Source organism: Echinops telfairi, unplaced genomic scaffold (genome assembly GCF_000313985.2).
Source record: "Echinops telfairi isolate 266 unplaced genomic scaffold, ASM31398v2 ScPeMD7_7420;HRSCAF=8458, whole genome shotgun sequence".
NCBI classification, from domain to species: Eukaryota; Metazoa; Chordata; class Mammalia; order Afrosoricida; family Tenrecidae; genus Echinops; species Echinops telfairi.
The window spans coordinates 18,035,322-18,057,215 of NW_022111320.1; the positions used below are offsets into that span (position 1 = coordinate 18,035,322).

General features: G+C 47.3%; 1 protein-coding gene across 1 annotated transcript in view; it reads right to left on the bottom strand.

The window, feature by feature from the left end:
• TNIK (TRAF2 and NCK interacting kinase) overlaps window positions 1–21,894 on the bottom strand; it is a 445,063-nt gene that overhangs the window by 166,799 nt on the left and 256,370 nt on the right. The window contains exon 3 of the mRNA XM_045297671.1: window positions 11,277–11,333. Coding sequence (XP_045153606.1) covers window positions 11,277–11,333 — 57 coding nt within the window. The remainder of the gene's footprint in view (window positions 1–11,276; window positions 11,334–21,894) is intronic.

Sequence of the window (21,894 nt, forward strand, 5' to 3'; positions counted from 1 at the left end):
AGAAAAAGGAGACACTGACTGCAAGACAACCAGTGATCATTAGAACAACAGCAGGCACCAAGCACCCTGTTCTAAATATTGTCCTCAACACCTTATACATAACTAGATTTGCCTCTCCTGGTGTTCGCCACGTTTACAGACACTGGCTGAGGGAAGATCAAATAGTGTGGCCAGAGTTGGACAGCCATTACTTTTCCAAAGTAGGTTAGACCTGAGATGAGATCGGCAGTTTTCAGGGCTTAATGTGCTGAACTGCTTGTTGAATGGCTGGGACTTTGAGTGCACCCAGAGGGGTCTCGGAAGGAGGGCCTGGCAAACCTGCTCTGAAAATTCGCCAGGGAGCATCCCCTGGAACACAGCTCTGCTCTGTCACATGCAGGGTGGCCATGCGTCACAGTCGATCCGAAGACCACTGGTACCGTGATCTTTACCAGGAAGCTAGCCTGCTCTCTCTTCTGAGAAAGCAGTGCTCTTTGTAGGTGCAGACACCACAAGCCTGTGCATCTTTCTCACATCCAAGTCTGTACGGAGGCCTGAGTCCCAAGAAAACCATGAGTTTCATAAAAGACCCAGGTTCAAGAAAGGCAGAAGCCATCAAGCTTAGCCTTAGCAGCGATGTCATTCAAGTTGGCTACAGTGTGTCATAAATTAGATGCTTTAGAGTCTCCAGGGTCTTAGACTGACAATGCAGGCAACCGCCCACAAGGATTGGAAAGACTTTCTTTCTGATGGTTCAGTGTTTCCCAAAGTGGGTGACCCCCAGGTGAGCAAAAGTAGATACCCACACTTTAACCTATATTATGGGCTATAGTTTAAAAGGTTTTAATAGTTAGGAATGGGGGTGGGTGGAAGCATGGAATAGTTGTGTTTTTCCCTTAAAAGGAGGTGGTAAGCCAAATAGGTTTGGGAACCTATGGCATAAAGAAGTACCAAATTGATAATGATTTCTTTTTTTGGTTCTGGCTACAAAAAAAAAAAAAATGTCTACTAAGTTCTCTGTATCCTGTAATTAGGATATTGTTTTCCTTTGTCTGACTTTCCACTCTTCATAGTTTCTCTTCTTTTTATATGTACATTATCACTCAGTGTTCCTGTGGAGTGAATTACCTCTGCAATAATAATAGACAAGGGCTACCTCACATTTATGGGGATAAGCTCCGTGTGGGGGACAAAGAGAGGTGAAGCGCTTCTCCTGCTCCTTCTGCCTTAAAGGCAGGACTCTTGAAATCAGACGAAGGAGGGTCGTTTTCAAAAAAGGAAGCCAAACTGTGCTCCTCCAGTGTTTGCGGAGGAAAAGCCAAAACCACAATGAGGAAGTCAAGTGACAAAGTCAAAAGGACCTTTGCCATACCTGCGCCTGGCTAGCCCCCGCCCGCCCAGCCTGCGGCTCCCACGGACCTGAGACCTTCTTGGAAAACAGTGACTAGCCACGAAGGTCAGATTCCTTCTCAGATTCTCTCTGAGTTTCCTGTACGCCTCCTTGAACGTCTAGGAGACCTATAATGGAATAGCGGTTCAACTGTGTGGCCAATGCCTTTCCAATAGCATGGCCTCACGAGACCATGCCATGTCCATCTTGTTTACTGCTCTCACCCGAGTCTGGGGGCATGCATGAACGAATGCAAGGATTGTGTGCAATCAGCTTTCAACGTCCTAAATCTAGAGTGCTCACTTCAGCAGCTGCCTACTGTTTTAAGGTAAGGTGTAAAACCCTGCAATTAAAGTAGTGAAACTAGGTACACATGGTACCTGTTACCCAATACACGTGTGCCATGTAGTATGTATTCCCATAGACTCATGCAAGGGCATCATATCAGCGAACACCCCACATCCTCTCCTCACTTGTGTTGCTAGGGTTCCCCCCATTCGTTCATTCTGTCACACCAAGGCGGACAGGTAGAAGACTGATGGAGGACCCACTGGGAGCCTGTTTCAGCCTCTCAACAAGATAGCCATGTTTGCACTCCCATATAACAGACAAGAAAACTGGGTGCAGAAAGGTTAAGAAATGCGCCCAGGGTGCCAACTGGCAAGGAGAGGAATACAATTTGCAAGGATCTCTCTGTGACATGGAAGCCCCGTTCCTGTGATGCCATGGTCGCCTGTCATTCCGGCAAATGTGGTGAGTCTGGATGGAGCCTGATTGGCTGGATTTGAATTCTAACGCTGCCCTTTGCTATCTGTGGGACTTGGGCGAGATAAAGAAGAGTCCTGTGCTTTCCATTTCACATATGAAAGACGGTCAAAATAACAAGGCGCCCCTGATGGCAGTGGTTTTGAGGCTTAAGTGAGTTCCTATATGAAGCACATTCTAAGCAATCAATCAATGACACATCAAGTTTACTTTGCTCATGGCTGTTCGTCCTCTTGATAATATTATTAGGTGCTAACTAGCCTTCCCACCTAACTGTAGGATTTTTATGTGTGAAACTAGCTCTGAGGGGACATGGCAAAGGAAACACCCTTAGGTCACAGCCCCGAGTGACAGGGCACCGGTCCAGTATTTGGTTGGAGCATATGTTGTGGGCCTGTCGTAGCTAGTGAGGACCTGCACCTCAGCTCATAACTAATTATGGCCACCGGTAATGCGTTACATGGCTACTATTCCATTTCTCTGGACTCGTTCTCCCCTCCATCTGCTTCTACTCCCCACCCCCCAAAGAGGAAAAACAGAAGAATAATTAAAAAACAATGTGCTGGAAGGACATTGGCCTCCACTCAAGTACTCCCTCAAAGCAAGAATACTTTTATTAAATTGGCATTCTATGATGCTCACCTTCCCGACACAACCACTGAAGACAAAGCGGGTGAATAAGCAAATGTGGTGAAGAAAGATGATGGTGCCCGGCTATCAAAAGATATAGCGTCTGCGGTCCTAAAAGCTTTAAGGTAAACAAGCAGCCTTCTAGCTCAGAAGCAACAAAGCCCACATGGAAAAACATATCAGCCTGTGTGATCACGAGGTGTCGAAGGGATCACTGAAGACAAATGGGTGCATAAGCAAATGTGGCAAAGAAAGCTGATGGTGCCCGGCTATCAAAAAGTATAGTGTCTGGGGTCTTAAAGGCTTGAAGGTAATCAAGCGGCCATCAAGCTCAGAAGCAACAAAGCCCACATGGAAGAAGCACACCAGCCTATGCAACCACGAGGTGTCGAAGGGATCAGGTATAAGGCATCATCAGAACAAAAAAAATCTTACCATAGTGAATGATGGGGGTGGGGGTGGGGGTACGGAATGAAGACTCAAAGCCCATTAGTAGGCCACTGGAGATCCTCTTGCAGAGGGGTCTTGGGGATGAGATGAGCCAGTCAGGGTGTGATGTAGCAACGATGAAAAATACAACTCTCCTCTAGTTCCTAAATGTTTCCTTCCCGCTCCCACTATCATGATATGAATTCTACCTTGCAAGTCTGGCTAAACCAGAGGATGTACACTGGTACAGATAGGAACTGGAAATATAGGGAATCCAGGATGGATGATCCCTACTGACCAGTGGTGTGAGTGGAGATACTGGGAGGGTAGAGGGAGAGTGGGTTGGAAAGAGGGAACCGATTACAAGGGACTATATGTGACCTCCTCCTTGGGGGATGGACAACAGAAAAGTGGGTGAAGGGAGACGTTGAACAGGACATGATATGACAAAATAAACAATTTATAAATTATCAAGGGCTCATGAGGGAGGGGGGAACAGGGAGGGAGGGGAAAAATGAGGACCTAATGCCGGGGGCTTAAGTGGAGAGAAAATGTTTTGAGAATGATGAGGGCCATGAATGTACAAATGCACTTTACACAATTGATGTGTGTATGGATTGTGCTAAGAGTTGTATGAGCCCCTAATAAAATGATTAAAAAAATAAAAATAAAAAACAATGTGCTGAATCCTATTTCTCAAGGCATTCTCCTTGGAAATATGGGAGGGCTTCAAGAAGTCTGTGGGAAAATGGAACTAAAGCTAATGAAGTTGCCCATGTCCTTGCTGAACCTCATTCATGTGTTCTACATGTAGCACTGGCCACAAAGCTCAACAATGCCACTCATGTCTTTTTACAGGTCTGGCCACGTCAGGGAGTCATTCAAACGTGTGCAGGTGAGCTTGGTGCTCCTTAAGTGGAGTAGCTTAGGACCCAGCTCCCTGCAACTGAGTCAATTCTGACGTATGGTGACCTCACACAGCGGAGTAGGACTGTGCTGCGGGTGTCTGAGACAGTCACTTTGTGTGGAAGTAGAAAGCCTCACCTTTCTCCCACAGAGCAGTTGGTGGGTTCGAACTGCTCACCTGGTGGTTAGCAGCGCAATGCCCAGCTCACTGCTCCAGCAGGGCTCTTCGAGCTTCATATTAATTTCCTTGATTTGTATGTATTCTGGGAAGAGAATCAGGAGACGACCAGAAGGTTGCAATACCACTTTTCACTAAAACCAGTGGCAGTGATCAGCTACATCTCATGGATAGCGGGCCCTGTTACCATTTTACACGCATTTCCTCCTTATTCCAACATGTCTTGTTGAGGATGAAAACCAAGCTCTTTGAGACTCAGATGCTAGGCAGGGCTCCTAACCCTCCCTGAACGGGACCCCTTGGATAGCAGCAATCAATCAGTTAATCTTGGAGCAGTGCACTCCTCAGCTGTTCCTGACAACCAAAAGGGGAGAGGGGTATGACGGAATTCCTGGAGCCCTTTATCTGTGGGCAAAGCTCTCTCCTGTGGTTTTACCAGAAGTTACTTCCTTGCTCTCTTGCCAAAGATGGAGAATGGTAAAACAAAAACAAAAACTTGGCCTTGGGGCATGGATCTCTTGGAGAAGGAGGTTACATTTCTGGTGGGGGCTAACCTGGGTGGAGCGACCTCCCATTTGGGGAAAAATGCTTAATAATACTTATACAGAATGCAAGAGGAGACTACACCCGGGATATGTTCCTAATTGGACACTTTTGACCCAGTTTCTACCCAGCCCTTGGTGACTCCGGCTGTTTGCTATAGACACCTTTAGACTTTGTCCTTTTGAGATGTACAGCGTCCTTCAGACGCTACACCAGAAGGATTTGATGTGAAAACCCATTTAAGTGAACTGAGATTTACTTCAAACTCACCTGTAGCAGATTTAAGGAAGGGGGACTTGGGTTTCAGGCTGAAATGCTTAGTGCACTTCTGCCTTTCTAAATGCGTGTGAATGAGTTGCTGCTGTGGCCCGCCCCCCACTGTTTGTGTAAATCGTTTCCAGACACTTAAGAATTTAATCTGTACAAGTCAACGATTCACGTATTGTGTTCTGAAGCCGGCCAATGCTTGTATAATTTCCTTTTCTCAACAGTGTTTTAAATTCTATACCATTGGCTAAATTAATCACACTATTAAAAGAATTACTTCATGCCCCCGGGAATGATTGATAATGTTCTCTCTCATAACATGATAATGAGATCTTTAAAATGAACCAGAGATATGCATAAGCCAGGGGTATAGAAATGGATTTTGAGCTTACACTTGATTCTAGCCTCAATGGAAGAACAATAAGTTCTAGTGACATGACCCTGTTCGGTGCTCATCCTCATGAAGAGACCACTGAAGAGATGAGTGCTAGAGCAAATAGTGCTGAGGAACCAGATGGTGCCTGGCTAGAAGTAATAGCAAGGATCGCCTCTGGGGTACTAAAGGCTTGCCTTAAAACAAGCAACCATCTATGGGAGGTGCTAACTAAATCTATATGGAAGAAGTACCCCAGCCTGTGTGATCCATGGATTATAAATCATAAAACCCAAGTCCAAAGGAAGGAATAATGGTTTCAGAGCTTGAATTATGATCATCCAGTTTGCAGAAGGCTACGGATGACAGTGGAAGCCCCAGACCCATGTTTAGGGTCCCCATGTGGAGTAAGCCTCCAGCGAATCCCCTCTGAATATCGTCCAGAGAAGTGAATAGCTTGCGATCAGACAGAGCACTGCAAAGTCGGTGACGGCAGATGTAGTTAGGTTAAAATGTAATACTTTATCATTTGATCTCCCTTTGACCCATTTTAAAGTTGTTTCAGTTTTTTATATTCCCTGCCTTCTTTTTGACGGAGGTTTCTCTATGCTTTGTCTAGTCATTTCTGTCGTAGTTTTTGCTTCCTGCTTGTGTTTTGCATGATTTTTTGTATCAGCAAAATGTCCAAACTAAACTACACATGGTTTCCAGGTCACACACCATGATTCTGTGGCCAGGAACAACCACTTGATGACTGTCTTCTTGGACTTTAGTTACTGCCCCTTAATGTCCTATCAACTTTCTGAGTGTCTCTATTTATACATTTTAAAACTTCATGATGAAATTTATAACCTTCACTTATAAAGATTTAAGTCAGGGTTGTGTTCTTATGAGTTCTCCTCCGGGCAAGGATTACTGTTTGCATCTTTGAATCTCCAGTGCCTAAAATAAAGTAAGGCATCCATCCCTGGGGCACGGAGCTGCAAATCACAGGGTCCATGGTTTGAACCTCGCAGCTGTTCCACGGGAGAAAGATGAGGCTCAGAAACCCAAAGAGGCAATTCTATCTTGTCCTATAGGATCGCGATGCACCAGAATGGACTCTATTGCAATGAGTATTGATTTATCATAAAATAAGAATTCTGGGGTACTGTTGGGTAAGCCTTGGGCTGCTAACCACAAGGTCAATGGTTCAAACCCACGACAGCTCTGTAGGAGAAAGAGGAGACTGTTCCCATAAAGATTTATAGCCTCGGAAACCTTACAAGAGGTTGCTATGAGTTGGAATCTACTCAATGTCAACGTGTTTGATTTTTCAGGAGGTTTATCATAAAGTAGGTGTTCAGTATATGTTTGTTGACTAAGCAGCGGGGAGAATCTACACTAAGTAGACTAAAAATGGCTCTCTCAATGAATTGAACACTTCCACCAATGTGACTAAGAGAATGGGTTTTACGGATGGAGTTATACTGCTCAGATTGAAATCTTTCCTCCATCATATAATCACTATGATACATTGAATAAGATATTTCACCTCACTGTATCAGATCTCATCATCTCTAAACTGGGGCGAATAATGACACTCTTCTATAAGTTACTTAGGGATGAAAATGAAATATATGCGAAAGTATTTTCCAGCGTCCCGGCACCTAATGAGCCCTCCACCAGTGTTAAAAGCAAACAAACAAACAAAGCACAAGCCCTAGGAACTGTCCAATTGTTTCCGACTCATGGAGACCTGCGGGTTCTGTCGGTCTTTAAAGGACTGCCTTTTCAAAGGGAGGTTATCAGTTCTGGGTGCTTTGAAAAGACCAAGCTTTTGGTGTATCGTGTGTGCTGACCATCAATGCTAACTACTATCAGGTTTTCAAATGAAAAAAAATTAAAATCCAAAGAGTGGCACTTGACATAAGAAGCAAATCAATTTCAAAAAAATGCGTCCCCACGACAGGAGCATTGTTTGCCAACACAGCATCCTTCCGTTCCTTTCTGCGTAAGAGTCCCAGGCTTTCCTGTGCGCCATCAACCCGCCTAACGCACCACCTTGGGGTAGGCACCCGACGCGGACACGTCTGAAGAGAAACAGGGGCTGGCTTAGGGGTGGGGGATGACCTAAGTGAGCCCTCTCACAGCTGGTGGGCACTCCATGCTGGGATTCATGCAAATGAGGCAATGAGGGCCTGAGCCTGGGGTTCCTGGGGGCCATTCTCACCAGGCCATGGTGAGGTGAAAGAGAAGGGGAGAAAGGCAACCATCTTATTATCAGGTGACTTCTGCTTAGTCTGTAAGCTTTTTTTTAATTAAAAAAATCAGTCTTATTTAAAAAGAAATAGCTTTAAAGTTTAAATTCCCTCATCATCTTAACTCAGTATGCACTGGAGAAGCGGGGTGCAGATGCTTGGAGCCTCTTGGAGAAACACTGCCCACGAGGGTCCGCTGGTCATGAAAGGGTCCAGGAAAATGTGGAGATCACACATCCCGGCCGAGGGACTCCCCAAGGAGAGGTGAGATCGAAAGATTCACCCGGAGCGTTCAGGAACCAGAGTGTCAGACTGGCTCTGAGTGTCAGCATTCGTTCAGAGACACATGGTATCCAACTTAGACGTGTCTCCACTCCACGGCAGCAAGTGTCAACTCTATCATCAAAAGGGACGTATAATATCCAGTGTCTGTTTTCTCTTTTTGAAAAAAAAAAAAGTAGGATAGAATTTTAGGAAAACGATTTAATAAGTTGATTTCAAGCTCATGGCTTCATCAATTTCATGGCAATAAACGACAGCAACTTTGGAGGAGGTCCTAACTGACAGTGAACAAGATGACCTTGGGGAATTCATCTCCGTTTATAACAGAGCAGCTACAACTAGCTCGATCATAACCATTGGTAAAAAGCTTTTGCAGCATTCTCGAATACACAAAAGACAAGGCAAAATGAAATAGATTGTTTTCTAGGGGCGCCACGTGAGTGTCACAAAAGAAATCTGATGTTGACGAGATGTGGAAGGAGGGTGACATGGAAGTCATTTGATGCGGTCTCGGGTACTACTGGTAACAGGACACCCCACGGATGCTTCCTGCTGAAGGCCCTGTGAAGACAGAAGGTCAGCGCTGACCAAATCTGGGAAGCCACCGCAGCAGGGAACGATGCCGCCACTACACAAGGCGTGCATTGTCTGCGATGAAACGATTCCCCAGTGTATCTAGAATTGTGGGAGAGCTGTACCTATCTCAAGAGAAATGAGAAAATAGTCACGAAGTCGTTCGTGGGATGAAGGATCCTTGGCATGTACCCACAGTTCCACAGAACCACACAATTGAACATTCTCAACGGCGTGAATGTCTTGGACTGCACCCACCACCATCAGTTGTCTAAGTGCCAAGAGCATGTCATTGTGTGGCGATCCTACCCAATCCCAGGGAAATGCAGTAGCGTGACTCAACAGAGTTGCAAGACACATTTGGATTTGTCTTTGGCTAGAATTTTGTAAAATGGCTTACAACAAGCAGGTAATAAGGTTTACCTGCGTACAATGGGTTTCTACGAGGAGACTGTATTTTGTCTTGAATTTTGTGTCAGATTCGCCTGACTACCCAATATCCATGCTCCACTTTCTTTTCCAGTTTGAATGGGAACTACACATTAGATGACATTCCCTAGCTTCCCCGGCATCCAGTCTAGTCCATGGAAGTTGGAATACCAAGAAAATGGTGTGTGGTCCTGTGGGATTTGATGTTATTGTGACTGTTGTTTGCCTGCCAGGGGAATCAGAGAACCATCGTCAACATCGTCATCTTTGAAGTGCCCTTCAGTGGGGAAGCCGTGCGTTAGAACCGAGCAGCAGAAAGAGAGAAACGTCTTTGTTGCTGTACATTCCTGGGCACACCGGTCAGTAAGAAACGTCTCTCATGCTTTGCAAACTATCAACCTTCCTAAATGTGTGCCGCTGGTATTAAAAAATGTACTAGGATTCTTCACTATGCCACACATGATCAAAAACCCGAACCAGATGTGTGTGAGTGCCCTGTGTGTGCGGGGTAGAATGGGTCTCCGTTGGGTTTTCAGGGCTATGCACTTTTGGAAGCATATCATTTAGGTCTTGCTTCTGAGGAACCTTGGGTGGATTTGAGTTTTGACTGCTTGGCTGTTTGTGCCACCTAGGGACTCAGCGATCCTTCTTCGTGTTGTTGCCAAGTCATGGAAATGCCACATGAAGAGAGAATTGCCTCCTATGGCTTCCATGGCTCTGACCTTGGGAAGGGGATCGCTGGACTTGTCCTCGGAGGGGCCTCTGAGTGAACGCCAACTGCCAATTGTTGGCTGGCAGTTAAGCACATCCTGTACCACACAAGGGCTCCCTGTCATGTTGAAGGCCCATTATTTGGGGTTTGCTGTTGTTTGCTTAGGGGTAGAACCTAAGCCTAATGGATATCATGTCCATGCAGTTTCTTATTCAGTAATTGTCCAGTAAATGGTTATTGGGGGGTTGAAATTAGAATTCCTATTTAGGATAAAGGGAAAGAAAAATGACCTTATCCAAGTAGTGATATATTTATAACACACACACACACACACACACACACACACACACACACACACACACGATCCCTGATGGTGTAGTGGTTACAAGTTGGCCTGCAGTCTGCATGGTCGGCAATTCGAAACCACCAGCAGGTCCTGGGGAGAAAGACTGGGCTTTCTACTCCCATAACCAGTTACAGTTCGGAACCCCATCGGGGGTCGCTGTGAGGCCGCATTGGCTCAGTGACAGAGAGAGGTTAGATATATTTAGTAGGAAGAAGGACTCAGGTAAGTCTGTGGGTGGGAGATGAATAATAAGCAAGGAAGCTAGTACACTGTGTGGCATAAATTAAAATTACTGAAACGGACCCGCCACATACCCTGTACTTAACACAGACAACCAACGGGGGCAGAAAGGAGCGAGACGCGAGCTGGACGTGCAGGCAGATTGGGTGTATACAGATTCCTGACACCTTTGTGCGACTCGTCCTTCAGTGTCTGTTTACATTGGATCCACCACTTCTTGGTCGAATGGAAGGCTTTGGACTTTTGCTTCATGTACGCCAGGCAGACACTTCAGAAGAAATCTCCAGGACACTCAAAATTATTAACATGTCTTTGATGTCCAGTAAATCCTTTGAAGTCTAATTTCTGCTCTCTACTCTTGAGAGACGCATTGAAGTAGTTTAACTCGCCTTAGTGGAAAGGAGCGGAAACACTAAATCCGTACGTGAAGTTTCTCTCGCTCCTCAGGCAAACGTTCTGCTGCCCCTTGCTCTAATAGAGTCAGCGTGTGTGACTGTTGTGATAATTTGGCCAGTACTATGTTATTTGGGGAAATATTTAGGTTAACTATCCCACTAGGATTTCAGAGCTATCCAAATTCTTGTCAACTCCAGTGTTAGATGAACCTTTGGGGAAACCGTTAAGACCCATCTCTTCCATGTAATCTCCACATTATTCTGTTAATACCTTGAAATGCTTGCTCTGTCTCATATGCAAATATCCGTGGTTGTGCTTATGTAAATTATCAGCAAATATTATTCATTCTAAGTGCAACAGGCAGTGTGTAGGTATCTAATTCATTAGGATGATTCACCCATGGTCTTCGCTGTCAGTTTGGGAACACGCTTGCTTCTTTTTCTTATGCATGGGTAGAGAGAGAGCTTAGATGTTGGGAAAGAGAATTGTTCTGAAAAATCATTCTTCCCAGAGCCTTTCAATGTACCTTTGTTTCCACCACCCTCTTCTCGACTCCTTAGACTACAGCTATGGAGATAGCAAGATAAAGGTACCTTACCCCTGTGACGTCCATGACCTTAATGGCTGCGAGCTGGCCCGTTTTGACATGACGACCCTATAAAGAAGAATGAAATAAAGGACTTTAGTTCAGGCGGGCAGTGTGAGCACCCGGTGCCAACACATAAGAAGCATTTCCCAGGTCAATGTTACCGCATGTCTGCAAGAGACACACGCATTGAGCGCGTCAGGGGTTTGAAGGTACCCTCCCTCTTCCTTCTCTGTGTTTCTGCCGCTCCTGGTCCGCTCACCCTCCTTCCCCAGCTTCTCTCCTTCTGCTTTGACTTCCTTGGCAGTAGAATCTTTTCGCCACAAGACACCGTAGGTGGAAGCCCTGGCTCACACCGGGGCTTGGCCACCAGAGCACGGGGGTATGTCTCCTGATGGTATCTCTTCCCCCGTGGCAGCCCCTGAGGCACCTCTGCCCAACGCTGCAGTAAGCTCTCCCTCCACGAGAGGCAAAGAGCCTGCAGTTCATGACAGGGCACCTCAGCACCCAGTTCTTTCCATCAGCAGCCTGGGCAGCCGAGCAGATCTAGCCCAAGGCAGGGAGGAGAAAGGAGACAAGACACATTACATTTCCAACTCGAGGCACGGAAGGGTCTGGGTTCAGAAGACATATGTTAATACCTATCTTTTGAACTCCAGGCAGGAAGGATTATTTTTTCCCAGTTTTTTTTAAATGGGTCTATTTTGTTTTAAATAACCACTATGATGTCACTGAAGGGAACCCTGGAACAGAAAATCACCTCTTTCCCCTGCATTTTATATTTCTCTCCCAGCTGACATAACATTTGTGACAGATGACTAAGTAATGCACCTTGGGGACAGGAGATCCAGGAGGTGGAACAATGAACAGTCTCAGCTCCATCCCAGGCAGAGAGCGCCTGGAACAGGAGGGCTGCTGAGCTGTCGAGCTTCGATGGGGGGAGGGGGCTTGGGGGCGGGCAGGGCGCAGGAGAGCACTGCTCTTTACATCATGAGAGAATGTCAAGCCAAGTTAGGATCCAGGTGATGGTGGACTTTGTGGAAAGATCACTAGGCACTGGAGGCCTGTCATGGTTTAAGACAGCGTTTAGAGAGAGCTTTCTGAAAGCACACAGACATGGCAGAGAAAGCGCCCCGGAGGTGCCCAGCTAAATCGCCACCCTTCCGAAAGGAGGCCAAAGTCTCACAGCTAATAAGAATGCTTTTCCTCCTCTACCCGAGTTCTACCACCTGGGTCCTAAATGAGAAATTCTTATATTTAAAATTTTAAAAGTACTTGCAAAAACAAAAACACACAACCTTCTTGTTTGACTTGATGTGGGTCTAATATTGAATGCTCCGCGTGTTATCACACAGGCCTGCATTTATAAAGCCTTTGTTGGCTTTCTGAGGCAGGGCCACAGCTGCAGGCTGACTCATCACGATAAGGGCATTTCAAAGGGCCACTGCCATCCCTCACCATGTGAATGGATTTCCATTCATCAGGGACCTCAAAGGTACACATACGGACACCACCTTAACTACCACTTCAGCTAAGGACTTAAAATGAACTTCCCCAACACCCCAACAGGACGCATTTCAAAGGGGAGCAGGAAAACTTCAAGGACATGTCTCCTTCGACAGCCATTGCTCCACAAAAACTTGAGAACATACCTCGTCACCATGGCAGGTGCAGAGCCGTGCCTGAGACGTACATGTACTGTGGGTTTTCTACTGAGGTGACCAACATGAAGCAACGCTGAGTTGAAGCAGCAACATTTCGAGACACAACACTGATGGCCAAGTGGAACCCAAAGCCCACTATCAGGCCAAGTGCCAAAGTATAGCGAGCACATCCCGAGGAAGGAGGCGGGCCAAAGGGAAGCAAACGCACTGCCCGCAAGTCCATTCTGACTCAGCAAGCCTCGGACTGGGTCGAACTGCCCCCATGGGTGATTGCAACTCCCTATGGGAGTAGAAAGCCTCCTCTTCCTCCCATGGAGTGGCTGGCGGCTTTGGACTGCCGACCTTGCGGTTAGCAGCCCAACGTGCAACCACGACACCATCGGCCATCGGGACCTCTAAAGGGGAATGCTCTGGGTTTGGGGTTACTCAGTGGTGGCTCAACCTGGTCCTCAGATACACTCACAAATTTGCACACACACACACACACACACCCCGGCTCCCGGTCTTAAAACTAGCCATGTTGTTTCACTTTTGACCAAAAAGACCTACGTTGATTCTTGCTCTGTCCTCAACAATTCAACATCTCGCTGGAAGCCGAATCCATCAAGCCCCGCAGCATTTTACCACCCTTCCTTTACCTCCTCCCTCCCATGATGGCCGGGAGAAAACAACAATCTTCTGGCCAGCCTCAGCTCCATTATGATGTTATTTTCAGAGGAACAGCAAGATGGCTTTGGCGCAGCTAGCCTGAGGCTAGCCTGGGAGAGAGAGTACTGTCATTTGTAGGTCAGCAAAACAAATCTGTGTCCCCCCGGAGCACCCACAAGCCAACCAGCGCTGTGGAAAATGTAGACGCCTTACCTACCCCCACCTCCATCCCCCTGTCCACCGGGAATCTCGCACGCAGCCAGAGCGGCTCATGCTCCTTCATGGTTTAGTTCAGGTGAGATCTCAAATGGACGAGGAAGCCACCTTCAATTCCCCAGCGGCAGACGAGTGTCCCACCATCGTGCTTCCATGTCTACCTACACGATCGCCACTGACCACGGCCAGAGCTGTGATTTCCAAAATATGTGTCACAAGAACCATTAAAAAAAAGAAGTGGAATATTGAGCACACAGCACGTAGTCACGACAGCTGTTGTACTGTGGACCCATTGTTTCCCCTCACGTCCAACTACCGACCTACAGATGTGTCTGTCAGTCATCGATGCTGTAGTGAACTGCCCAGATTTCCCCCTTCAGGACTGAAGGCCTGGAGGCTCTTAGCTGAGAGCCATTCTCAGAATTGGCTTCAGCCACGAGTTCCGTCGCCTTCACTCAGGTCACCCAACCACGGGCTCGAGCACAGGAGCAACTAACTGTAAGGACGATGCAGGACCCGGTAATGGTGCTTTCTGTTGGGCACAGAGTGGCTATGGGTTGACCCCGACTTGATGGCATCTAACAGCAACAGCAACAGGCTCATGATTCTTCCCCCAGGACACCAAAGATAACGACGGGCTAATAGATACATGAGGATGAAGACCCAGCTCCCAGTCTTAAAGTGGGCACATTCTGAAAAATCATTCCATTTCCAGCACCAGCTCCTGACCTCTTTGGTGGAGGTTGCGGCTTGATTGAGACTGCATTGCAGTTAAATTTCCATCCTTTCCCCAATTCTACTGCCTTTGCAAGGGTAGACACTGAGTGCTCCCCAGTAAAAATGCTGATGCAAATGTCCGTTTCAGTATGTTTACAGGTACTCCAAACCCACTACTATTAAGTCAATTCTAACTCATGGGGCCCCAGAGGACAGGGGAGAATTGCTTCATGGGGTTTTTAAGGCTGTCTATCTTTTAAGGCTGGCCACATCTTTCTCCAGGGACTGCCTGATAGAGTCGAACCACCAACCTAGGGCAAGCATCCATGATGCCATCAGCACTCCGAGCTTCCAGGAGAGCCCTCCCTAAAATGGTGTTGAGGATGGTCATGACACAAGGAAGCCAGTTCTAGAACTAGGTGTACAGGACAGCCCCTTCATCAGTGCCAGCTGGCACATCCACAGCTCCTGGCATGCTGTAGCAAAGTAACCGTCAAGTGTTCACTAGTGGAGACCTGGCCACTGGTGGATGGGAACAGACTAGTTAGTACAATATTTCTGACTTTTGAGGTCCTAGTGGTAAATGTAAATTTTTGTAATGGAATCAGATGGCTGTTGCTAAGGGTTATTCTTCACCTCCTAACAGCAACGCATGTACATCACAAGGGAGAGAAGGTCAAACCCCGAGTGCGTGTGCACACTGCCTTGCAACACAGACAGCTCTGCATTGTCTTTGAACAAGCTATGACTATCACCAGGCAGGCTCATTGGGCTCAAGGGGACCTGGGGTTCAAGGGTGTCCACTCAGAAATCCTTATGCCAGGCCCCAGGGTCACAGCTTCCTACTCAGAAGAGGGCCCAGAGCTCTATTCCATCTTTTCATATGATAATGAATGCCTGGGAGCATGGTCCTCAGACATTTCTACCCTCCTGCTGTAGAAGACCAGTCTTTTAAAGTGCTGCTGAATTGTGTGGTGTGTGTGTGTGTGTGTGTGTGTGTGTGTTTACAGTAAATTGACCATCGTAGCAGCCATGCCCAAGACAGGCCTGGTGAACAGGAGTGCAGACTTCTCAGAGATAAGAAGGTAGGTAGGAGGAAGCCCAAATTTCTGTCATCTAGACCAGCAAAGACATGAACCAAGGGTGAGGAGAACTAAACATGGGTAGTAGACTAGGAAGAGGATGAGTCCTGGTTCCACTTCAGAACATATGCAGTGGCAGGGCCTGTAGTTCTTACTGTCTATTTGTAACTTTGACTAGGAAAAGACCTCAGTCAGGAACTTACAAAGTAAGTGGCGCTGAGCATCCCAAGGGGTGGACTGTGGTGGCGCAGTGGCATGCCATCCAGGTCCCTCCTTCAGGACTGAGGTACTCCACCCTCTAGAGTCTACTGCAAGGATTGGCAACTGACAACTCTCAATTGAATCTCTCTCCAGGGATTAATCTTAGCCAAAGGGAGCTGCCCCAACCCAGGTCAGATGTCCTGCCTAAAGCAATCAGTCCTGAAAGCAGCGTCTGTTGACACAGGAATGAGAGGTAGAGTCCCTTTATGTCATCATGGGTCATTCCTGCCACAGAGCTCCTTCTGGATTTGACTGAGGCCTTGCTGCAATTGCTCGGAAGTCCAAATCCTTCTTCTGTCTTAATCTACCCTCTTCAATCCCTACAGGTGCTGACTCTGAGAGCAACCTTAAACTCCATCTTCCTTCCTTCCTTCCTTCTTACCTACTTTGAACTCTATCTATATATCTATCTCTGCCTTCCTACTTCAATACTATCTATCATCAGTTACATCTATCAGTATGCGTGTTCTCAATGTGAATGTGAAATATTTCCTACCGAATGTTAAGTGAAAAAGGCAGTCAGGGAAGGGTTTGAAACATGCAAGTAAAGCCATCAAGTTTGCGTTTTGAAAAGAACATGCTACAGGCAGGGTTGAGAATTGAGAAAGCAAGAAAAGCTGCTGGGAGGATCACACTTCATAAGACACGTAGTCCAGCCGAGAGACAATGACGAGAAGGCCTGGGACGGAAATAACCGAGAGTGGGAACTAGATAGAGAGTCAAGGATCTTCCGAAGTTTAATTAACAAAACATGGGAATGGATCCGACACGTACATCCTCTACACCCCCCACAGCCTTGGCCTAGCAGGGAGCGAGGCAATAATTGCCGAGTGGCTGACTGATTGAACGAATGGGACTTGGGGTGTATTTAGGCTCTCAGTCAAGATCATCCTCATGGCCATACTGCTTTCCCAACAGATTCCCACCTTTCCATCCAGCCCCAAAGTAGGTGGACGAAAGAGAGTGGGGATTGTTGGAAGGGATTACACCCTATTTTTGATTCATAAACAAGAGGTTAAAAGATGAGTTTAAGTGGATGGAATCATTCTAAATAAAGAGGCCGTTTTCACTTTTCCAGTCTACAGGTAACAGAGGAACTGGAAGTTGCTGCCAGCTTTACCACTGAGCTAGAACAATGATGGAGTGTGAACTCTGATGCAGTTAAGCTTACAGTTTGGTTCTGATATATCTATCTGGAGGCTTTTCAAGGACACCACCTTTCTTTGTTACAGCATGTCTTGAGGCAAGAGGTGAATTAAAAATGGTGATGAAAATCCTCCAAACTTCGCTGTGATCAAGGAGCATGAGTGTTCACGGGGCGTGGCCAGTGTCTACGCCTAGAGCTCCCACGAGCTGGGAAGCAGCCATCACTGCTGACAGTCCCTGTGACAAGATGAAACCAGGGACTGACACGGGCCAGCTCCCCAGCAACAGCTCTGCCGCTTTCCACCAGGCACTGTGAATTCCTCCGCTTCGCTCCCTGAGTGGCAGGAGATGCTGAAGGGTGGGCTAGCAGGGAGTTGAAGTTTGCTCAGACAGGGGATGGGGAAGAAAAAACCGTGTGTAATTCTTCTTTGTTAGATACCAGGATGCCTCAGTCTTCGTGGTTTGCCAGTTTGTCTCGGTTTATAAATTAAAATGGATGATTAAGGGGGCAAAAATCAAATCACCACAATTTTTAGCAGACAGTAGTTAATATATGCAGAGTCTATGGCAGGGAGCCTAAAGCCTGTACCCAGGAACGGCACGCACAGCTGAAGGGACAGCAGTGACGAGGCAGACATGCCGAGGGCTTGACGGGAGCTCAAAAAGCAGCAGAACCAGCTTCTGGGCCGTGGCCTTCAGCCAAGAACACATTTCCCAGTGACCGTCCCTCCCTCCCGCTTCCCCACCTGCCCACAAAAGTGAGCAGAAAATGAGGATCTTACTGGCTCTGGTCTAATCACCACAATCGTTCAGGGCTCTTGTACCTTAAATTTGGGGAGGGTAAACCCCCGGACAGACTGGGTCCAAAGGAAGGGAATAGCTACATGCATGCCCTTGCCTCTCCAGCTCCCCACCCCCCACCCAACACACCACCACTGTTGAGTCGATTCCAATTCACAGTGACCCCAGGTGACCATGTGTGTCACAGGACTGCACTCCACAGAGCGTTTCCAGGGGCTGATGTTTTGGAAGTCGACAGTCAGACTGTTCTTGTGAGGAACCCTAATCTTCCTTTATCTTCAGGGTCAGTGATGGCCACCAGGAAGAAAGCCCTCCAAGCCTCGAATCGCATTTATTCTCAACTCCAGTCAAAAGAGGAGCCCTGGTGGCATCGTGGTGACATGGTGGCCATGCCGGGAGTGTCACAGTGTGACTTACTGCTCCACAGGGTTTTCTTGGCTGTCACCGTCACTGAAGCAGGCCAGCAGCTGTTTCTTCCGCCGGGCCACGGGGTGCATTGAAGCCATCAGCCTTTAGGTCGGCAACACAAATGGGGACCCACTTGACTCTTCATCGGGGTTGCTGATGGATGAGGCCTCTCTGGTAGTGTCCTCAAGCTTCCAGAAGTTTTAATTAAAACAAAAGAAATGTCAGCAGGGCCATCACTTGTGCCACCCGACGACTATCACTGCACTGCAACAGGGGGAAGAGGCCATGTGGTTCGATTCCAGTGTTTTGCTCCCGGAGATATTTGTGTCTGTTTTCTTTTCCAAGTGCGACAGAATACGCTGGAGTGAGCCCTGCAGGCCTACGGGAAGGAGCTAACAGAAGGCGAGGCATTAGCATTTGGCACGTCACGATTTCCCTCCTTTACCTGAGGGAAAGGGTCCGGCAGGAACAGAAGAGCAATGCCCAGACACTGCCCTGCCACGGGAAGTCCCTCGCTGCCCGCCTCCCCTGGTCCAGAGAGACCATCACCTGAGGCCAGCGAGGCTGGCAGATCCCACTGTTCTAGAGAGCCACTCTCATTTCTTTTTCGATTGGAAATCAATAGCTCTCTCTCCTCGGCCTTCCCCTAGTGACCTCAGGCAGACCCTTTGTGCTCTCCATGCCCCCTCCCAGCTGCAGACTAAGAAGATATATCATGGTGTCATTCCCCTGGCCCTGGACAGGTCTGCCAATGACGGCCAGACACTGGCCTCTATTGTCTGAGACTTACAACCCTGTGGTGGCCGGGAGTGGGTGGGGGTTGGCTTTGCACCCAGAAACGGTAGTGTCAGCAGGGTGGGGGTGGGGGGGAGCAGAGATAAATAATAATAACAATAACAAAAAAGACAGTGCCGCATTTCGTGTCTCCTAATTTATGGCTTCAACGGGAAGCCAGTCCACCCACACCAACATCGCAGTCACTTAATAATGAAATGAATGCAGCAGCAGCCCCCAAAGCACGGGCTTGAGGTCCGGCAGCTGAGCTGAAAGAGAAAGACCTGGGCCAGTGTCAAGCAGGGGTGGGGGGACGTGGAAATGACCACAGCGTTCCCAGCTATCCCATGCGTGGGGTGGCAGGAACACAAATGGGGACCCACTTGCCTATTTATCGGGGTTGCTGATGGATGAGGCCACTCTGGCAGTGTCCTGAAGCCTCCAGAAGTTTTAATTAAAGCAAAAGAAATGTCAGCAGGGCCACGCCGGAATATCATTAGGGCCTAGCAAGTCTCAAGTAACACGGAGGGTAGAGACGAGTTGCAGAAAGGAGGCTTTCACGTTTGTTCTGAATTCCTGCTCGGCTGCTGACACCAAAATCAATTTCAGTAGGCTGCTGTCGCATCTGAGCAGGAGTGCAGGTGACAGATGAAATTTAGGGAGCAATTTACCGGAGTCATAATGATTCCCATGGGAAAAAGACTGCAAGGAGAGCTCCCAACCAACGTGCCTCTTCTATACGGAGGCATTCACAGGCCTATGGTTTCCCAAAAGAAATATGTGCTTTATGCTTTTAAAAACATGTAGCTCAACACACTATCTCATACCATTTAAAAGGATGTTTTCCAGTTTTGCCCCATGGAAGAAATTTCATGACCTCTGGGTACACTTTTTTTTGATTGCCACGATGGTATGTCTAGACGGTAGAGGCGGTATGTCTTAGACGGCTGCAGAATGCATGCCCATGTTCATCATAGCACCATCCACAAGAACGAGTAGAATAAAAAAAAATGGAGAGAGCCCTCAAGTCCATTAACAAGTGAATGGATACACAAAATGTGGTAAATACTTATGGTGGATTATTATGCAATGATAAAGCAGTAAGGGTCCACAGAAACATCTTTGAGAACATGGATGAATGAACCTGGAAGACATTGTGTTGAATGCATAAGCCAATCACAAAATGGCAAACATTATATGATTTCACTTCCGTAAAAGGCCCACAATAGGTTTACACACAGCAAGCTCTTTGATGGCCTCTAGAGATGAATTGGGGGGTGGGGGGGATGAAGGAAAAAGACTTACTAGCCACTAGACTCATATTTATTCTGAGGAACGGAAAGGCAGGACACAATGGGGGGTAGGCAGCACAACATGGCCAAAGTGAAGGAAGATACTGAAAGACACACAAGAATAAAGGGCAACTGTGGTCAATGTTCTAACATTCAGTTCTAGAATCACAGTAATGATGAGCAAAATTGTGTGGGTTTTACCTAGGTAGATGTGCATGCTATGTAGGTGTGGGGAGGCACAAAGTAATCTATGTGTGTTCATATATAGGTATTGTTTTGGGCATGTGTAGACACATACTTACATGTACTGCATGTGTAGTCCTCTGTATACATTGAATAGCGCATGTAGAGACCCAGGTGTGGAAACTTCCTAGATATAGCCAAATACTTCTTAAGACCAAGGCACTGGGTTTGAAAGCTCAGTGCCATCATCCCAAGGAGCATCTAGGTCCATTGGCACAATGCAGTTCATAGAGATGACGTTTTACAGCCTGGCTTGCTGAGTACAGTCTGGGGTACTGAAAGCCTATGAGCCCAAAATTAAAAAACAAAATACAATGAGATACACAAAAAATAATCATAAGCCTGTGAGAAGCCATCTAAGACACAACTATTGGCTTCCCCCATCGATAGAGGAGAGCGAAGACACCGAAGAGTAAAAGAAGCAATTAGTTCACAAGGACTGCTGGCCCGCAGGAAGCCAGTTCTCCTTGTCTAAGACCAGCAGAGAAAGGGCTAGTCAGAATGGAAGATAATGTAGCCCAAACTCAAGCCCATAGATAAGGCCAGACTTCATGGGCTGATTGATAGAAGTTGGTGGAGCCCCTGAGACTGCCACCCTCAGTCACTTCTTTAATCTGGGCCTAAGGCTCCCCTAGAGCTATCTTTCAACCCAATCACTGTACATTGGCCTATAAAAGAAGCACCACCACCCATGGAGAACATGCTTCTTGGAACGACCAGCTATACAAGAACAAGCAGGCGGCAGCCACCCAAGAGTGGCGATGAGAAGGCAAGGAGGGCGGGGAGAGCCAGGCATGGAGATGGGGAAGGCAGGACGACATGGAGAGCTGGTCGACACACCAAGCCATGGAACACTTTGTGTTCAGACTGTTGGGTGGGAAACGAGTTTGATGTACTTTCGCTTAAAACACAACAAAATGTTTTAAAATGCAGAAAGCGAGGCATGCTACTGAAACACCTTACAATAAAGAGGTTGCTTTCTGCTCGTGTAAAGAGGTGCAGTCTTAGAAACCCACAGGGAGAGCTCTACACTGTCCTAAAGGGTGGCTTTGAGTCTGAACTCACTTGACGGCGGAGGGTCCTCCCCGACGCCCATGGGAGAATGAGTTGACCCAAACGGGGCTGATGTTGAGAAGCCCTGCTTCTAGAGAATGTCACGGAATAGAGGCTCAATAAAGGTTGAGTTGTACTAAATGTCAGGTCTCCCAGCAGGCACTGCCTTTACGCCCCCCCCACCCCCAATCCTTGCCCCTAAGGATCTGCCATGAGAGAGGGAGCTGGGCGAGTGGAGTCTAGAGATGGGTTGGAGTGTTACTCGTGGCAAAAGCATCGTTCTTTTTTGCTTAGCGGCAGTTACAAACGAACTATGTTTGATGAG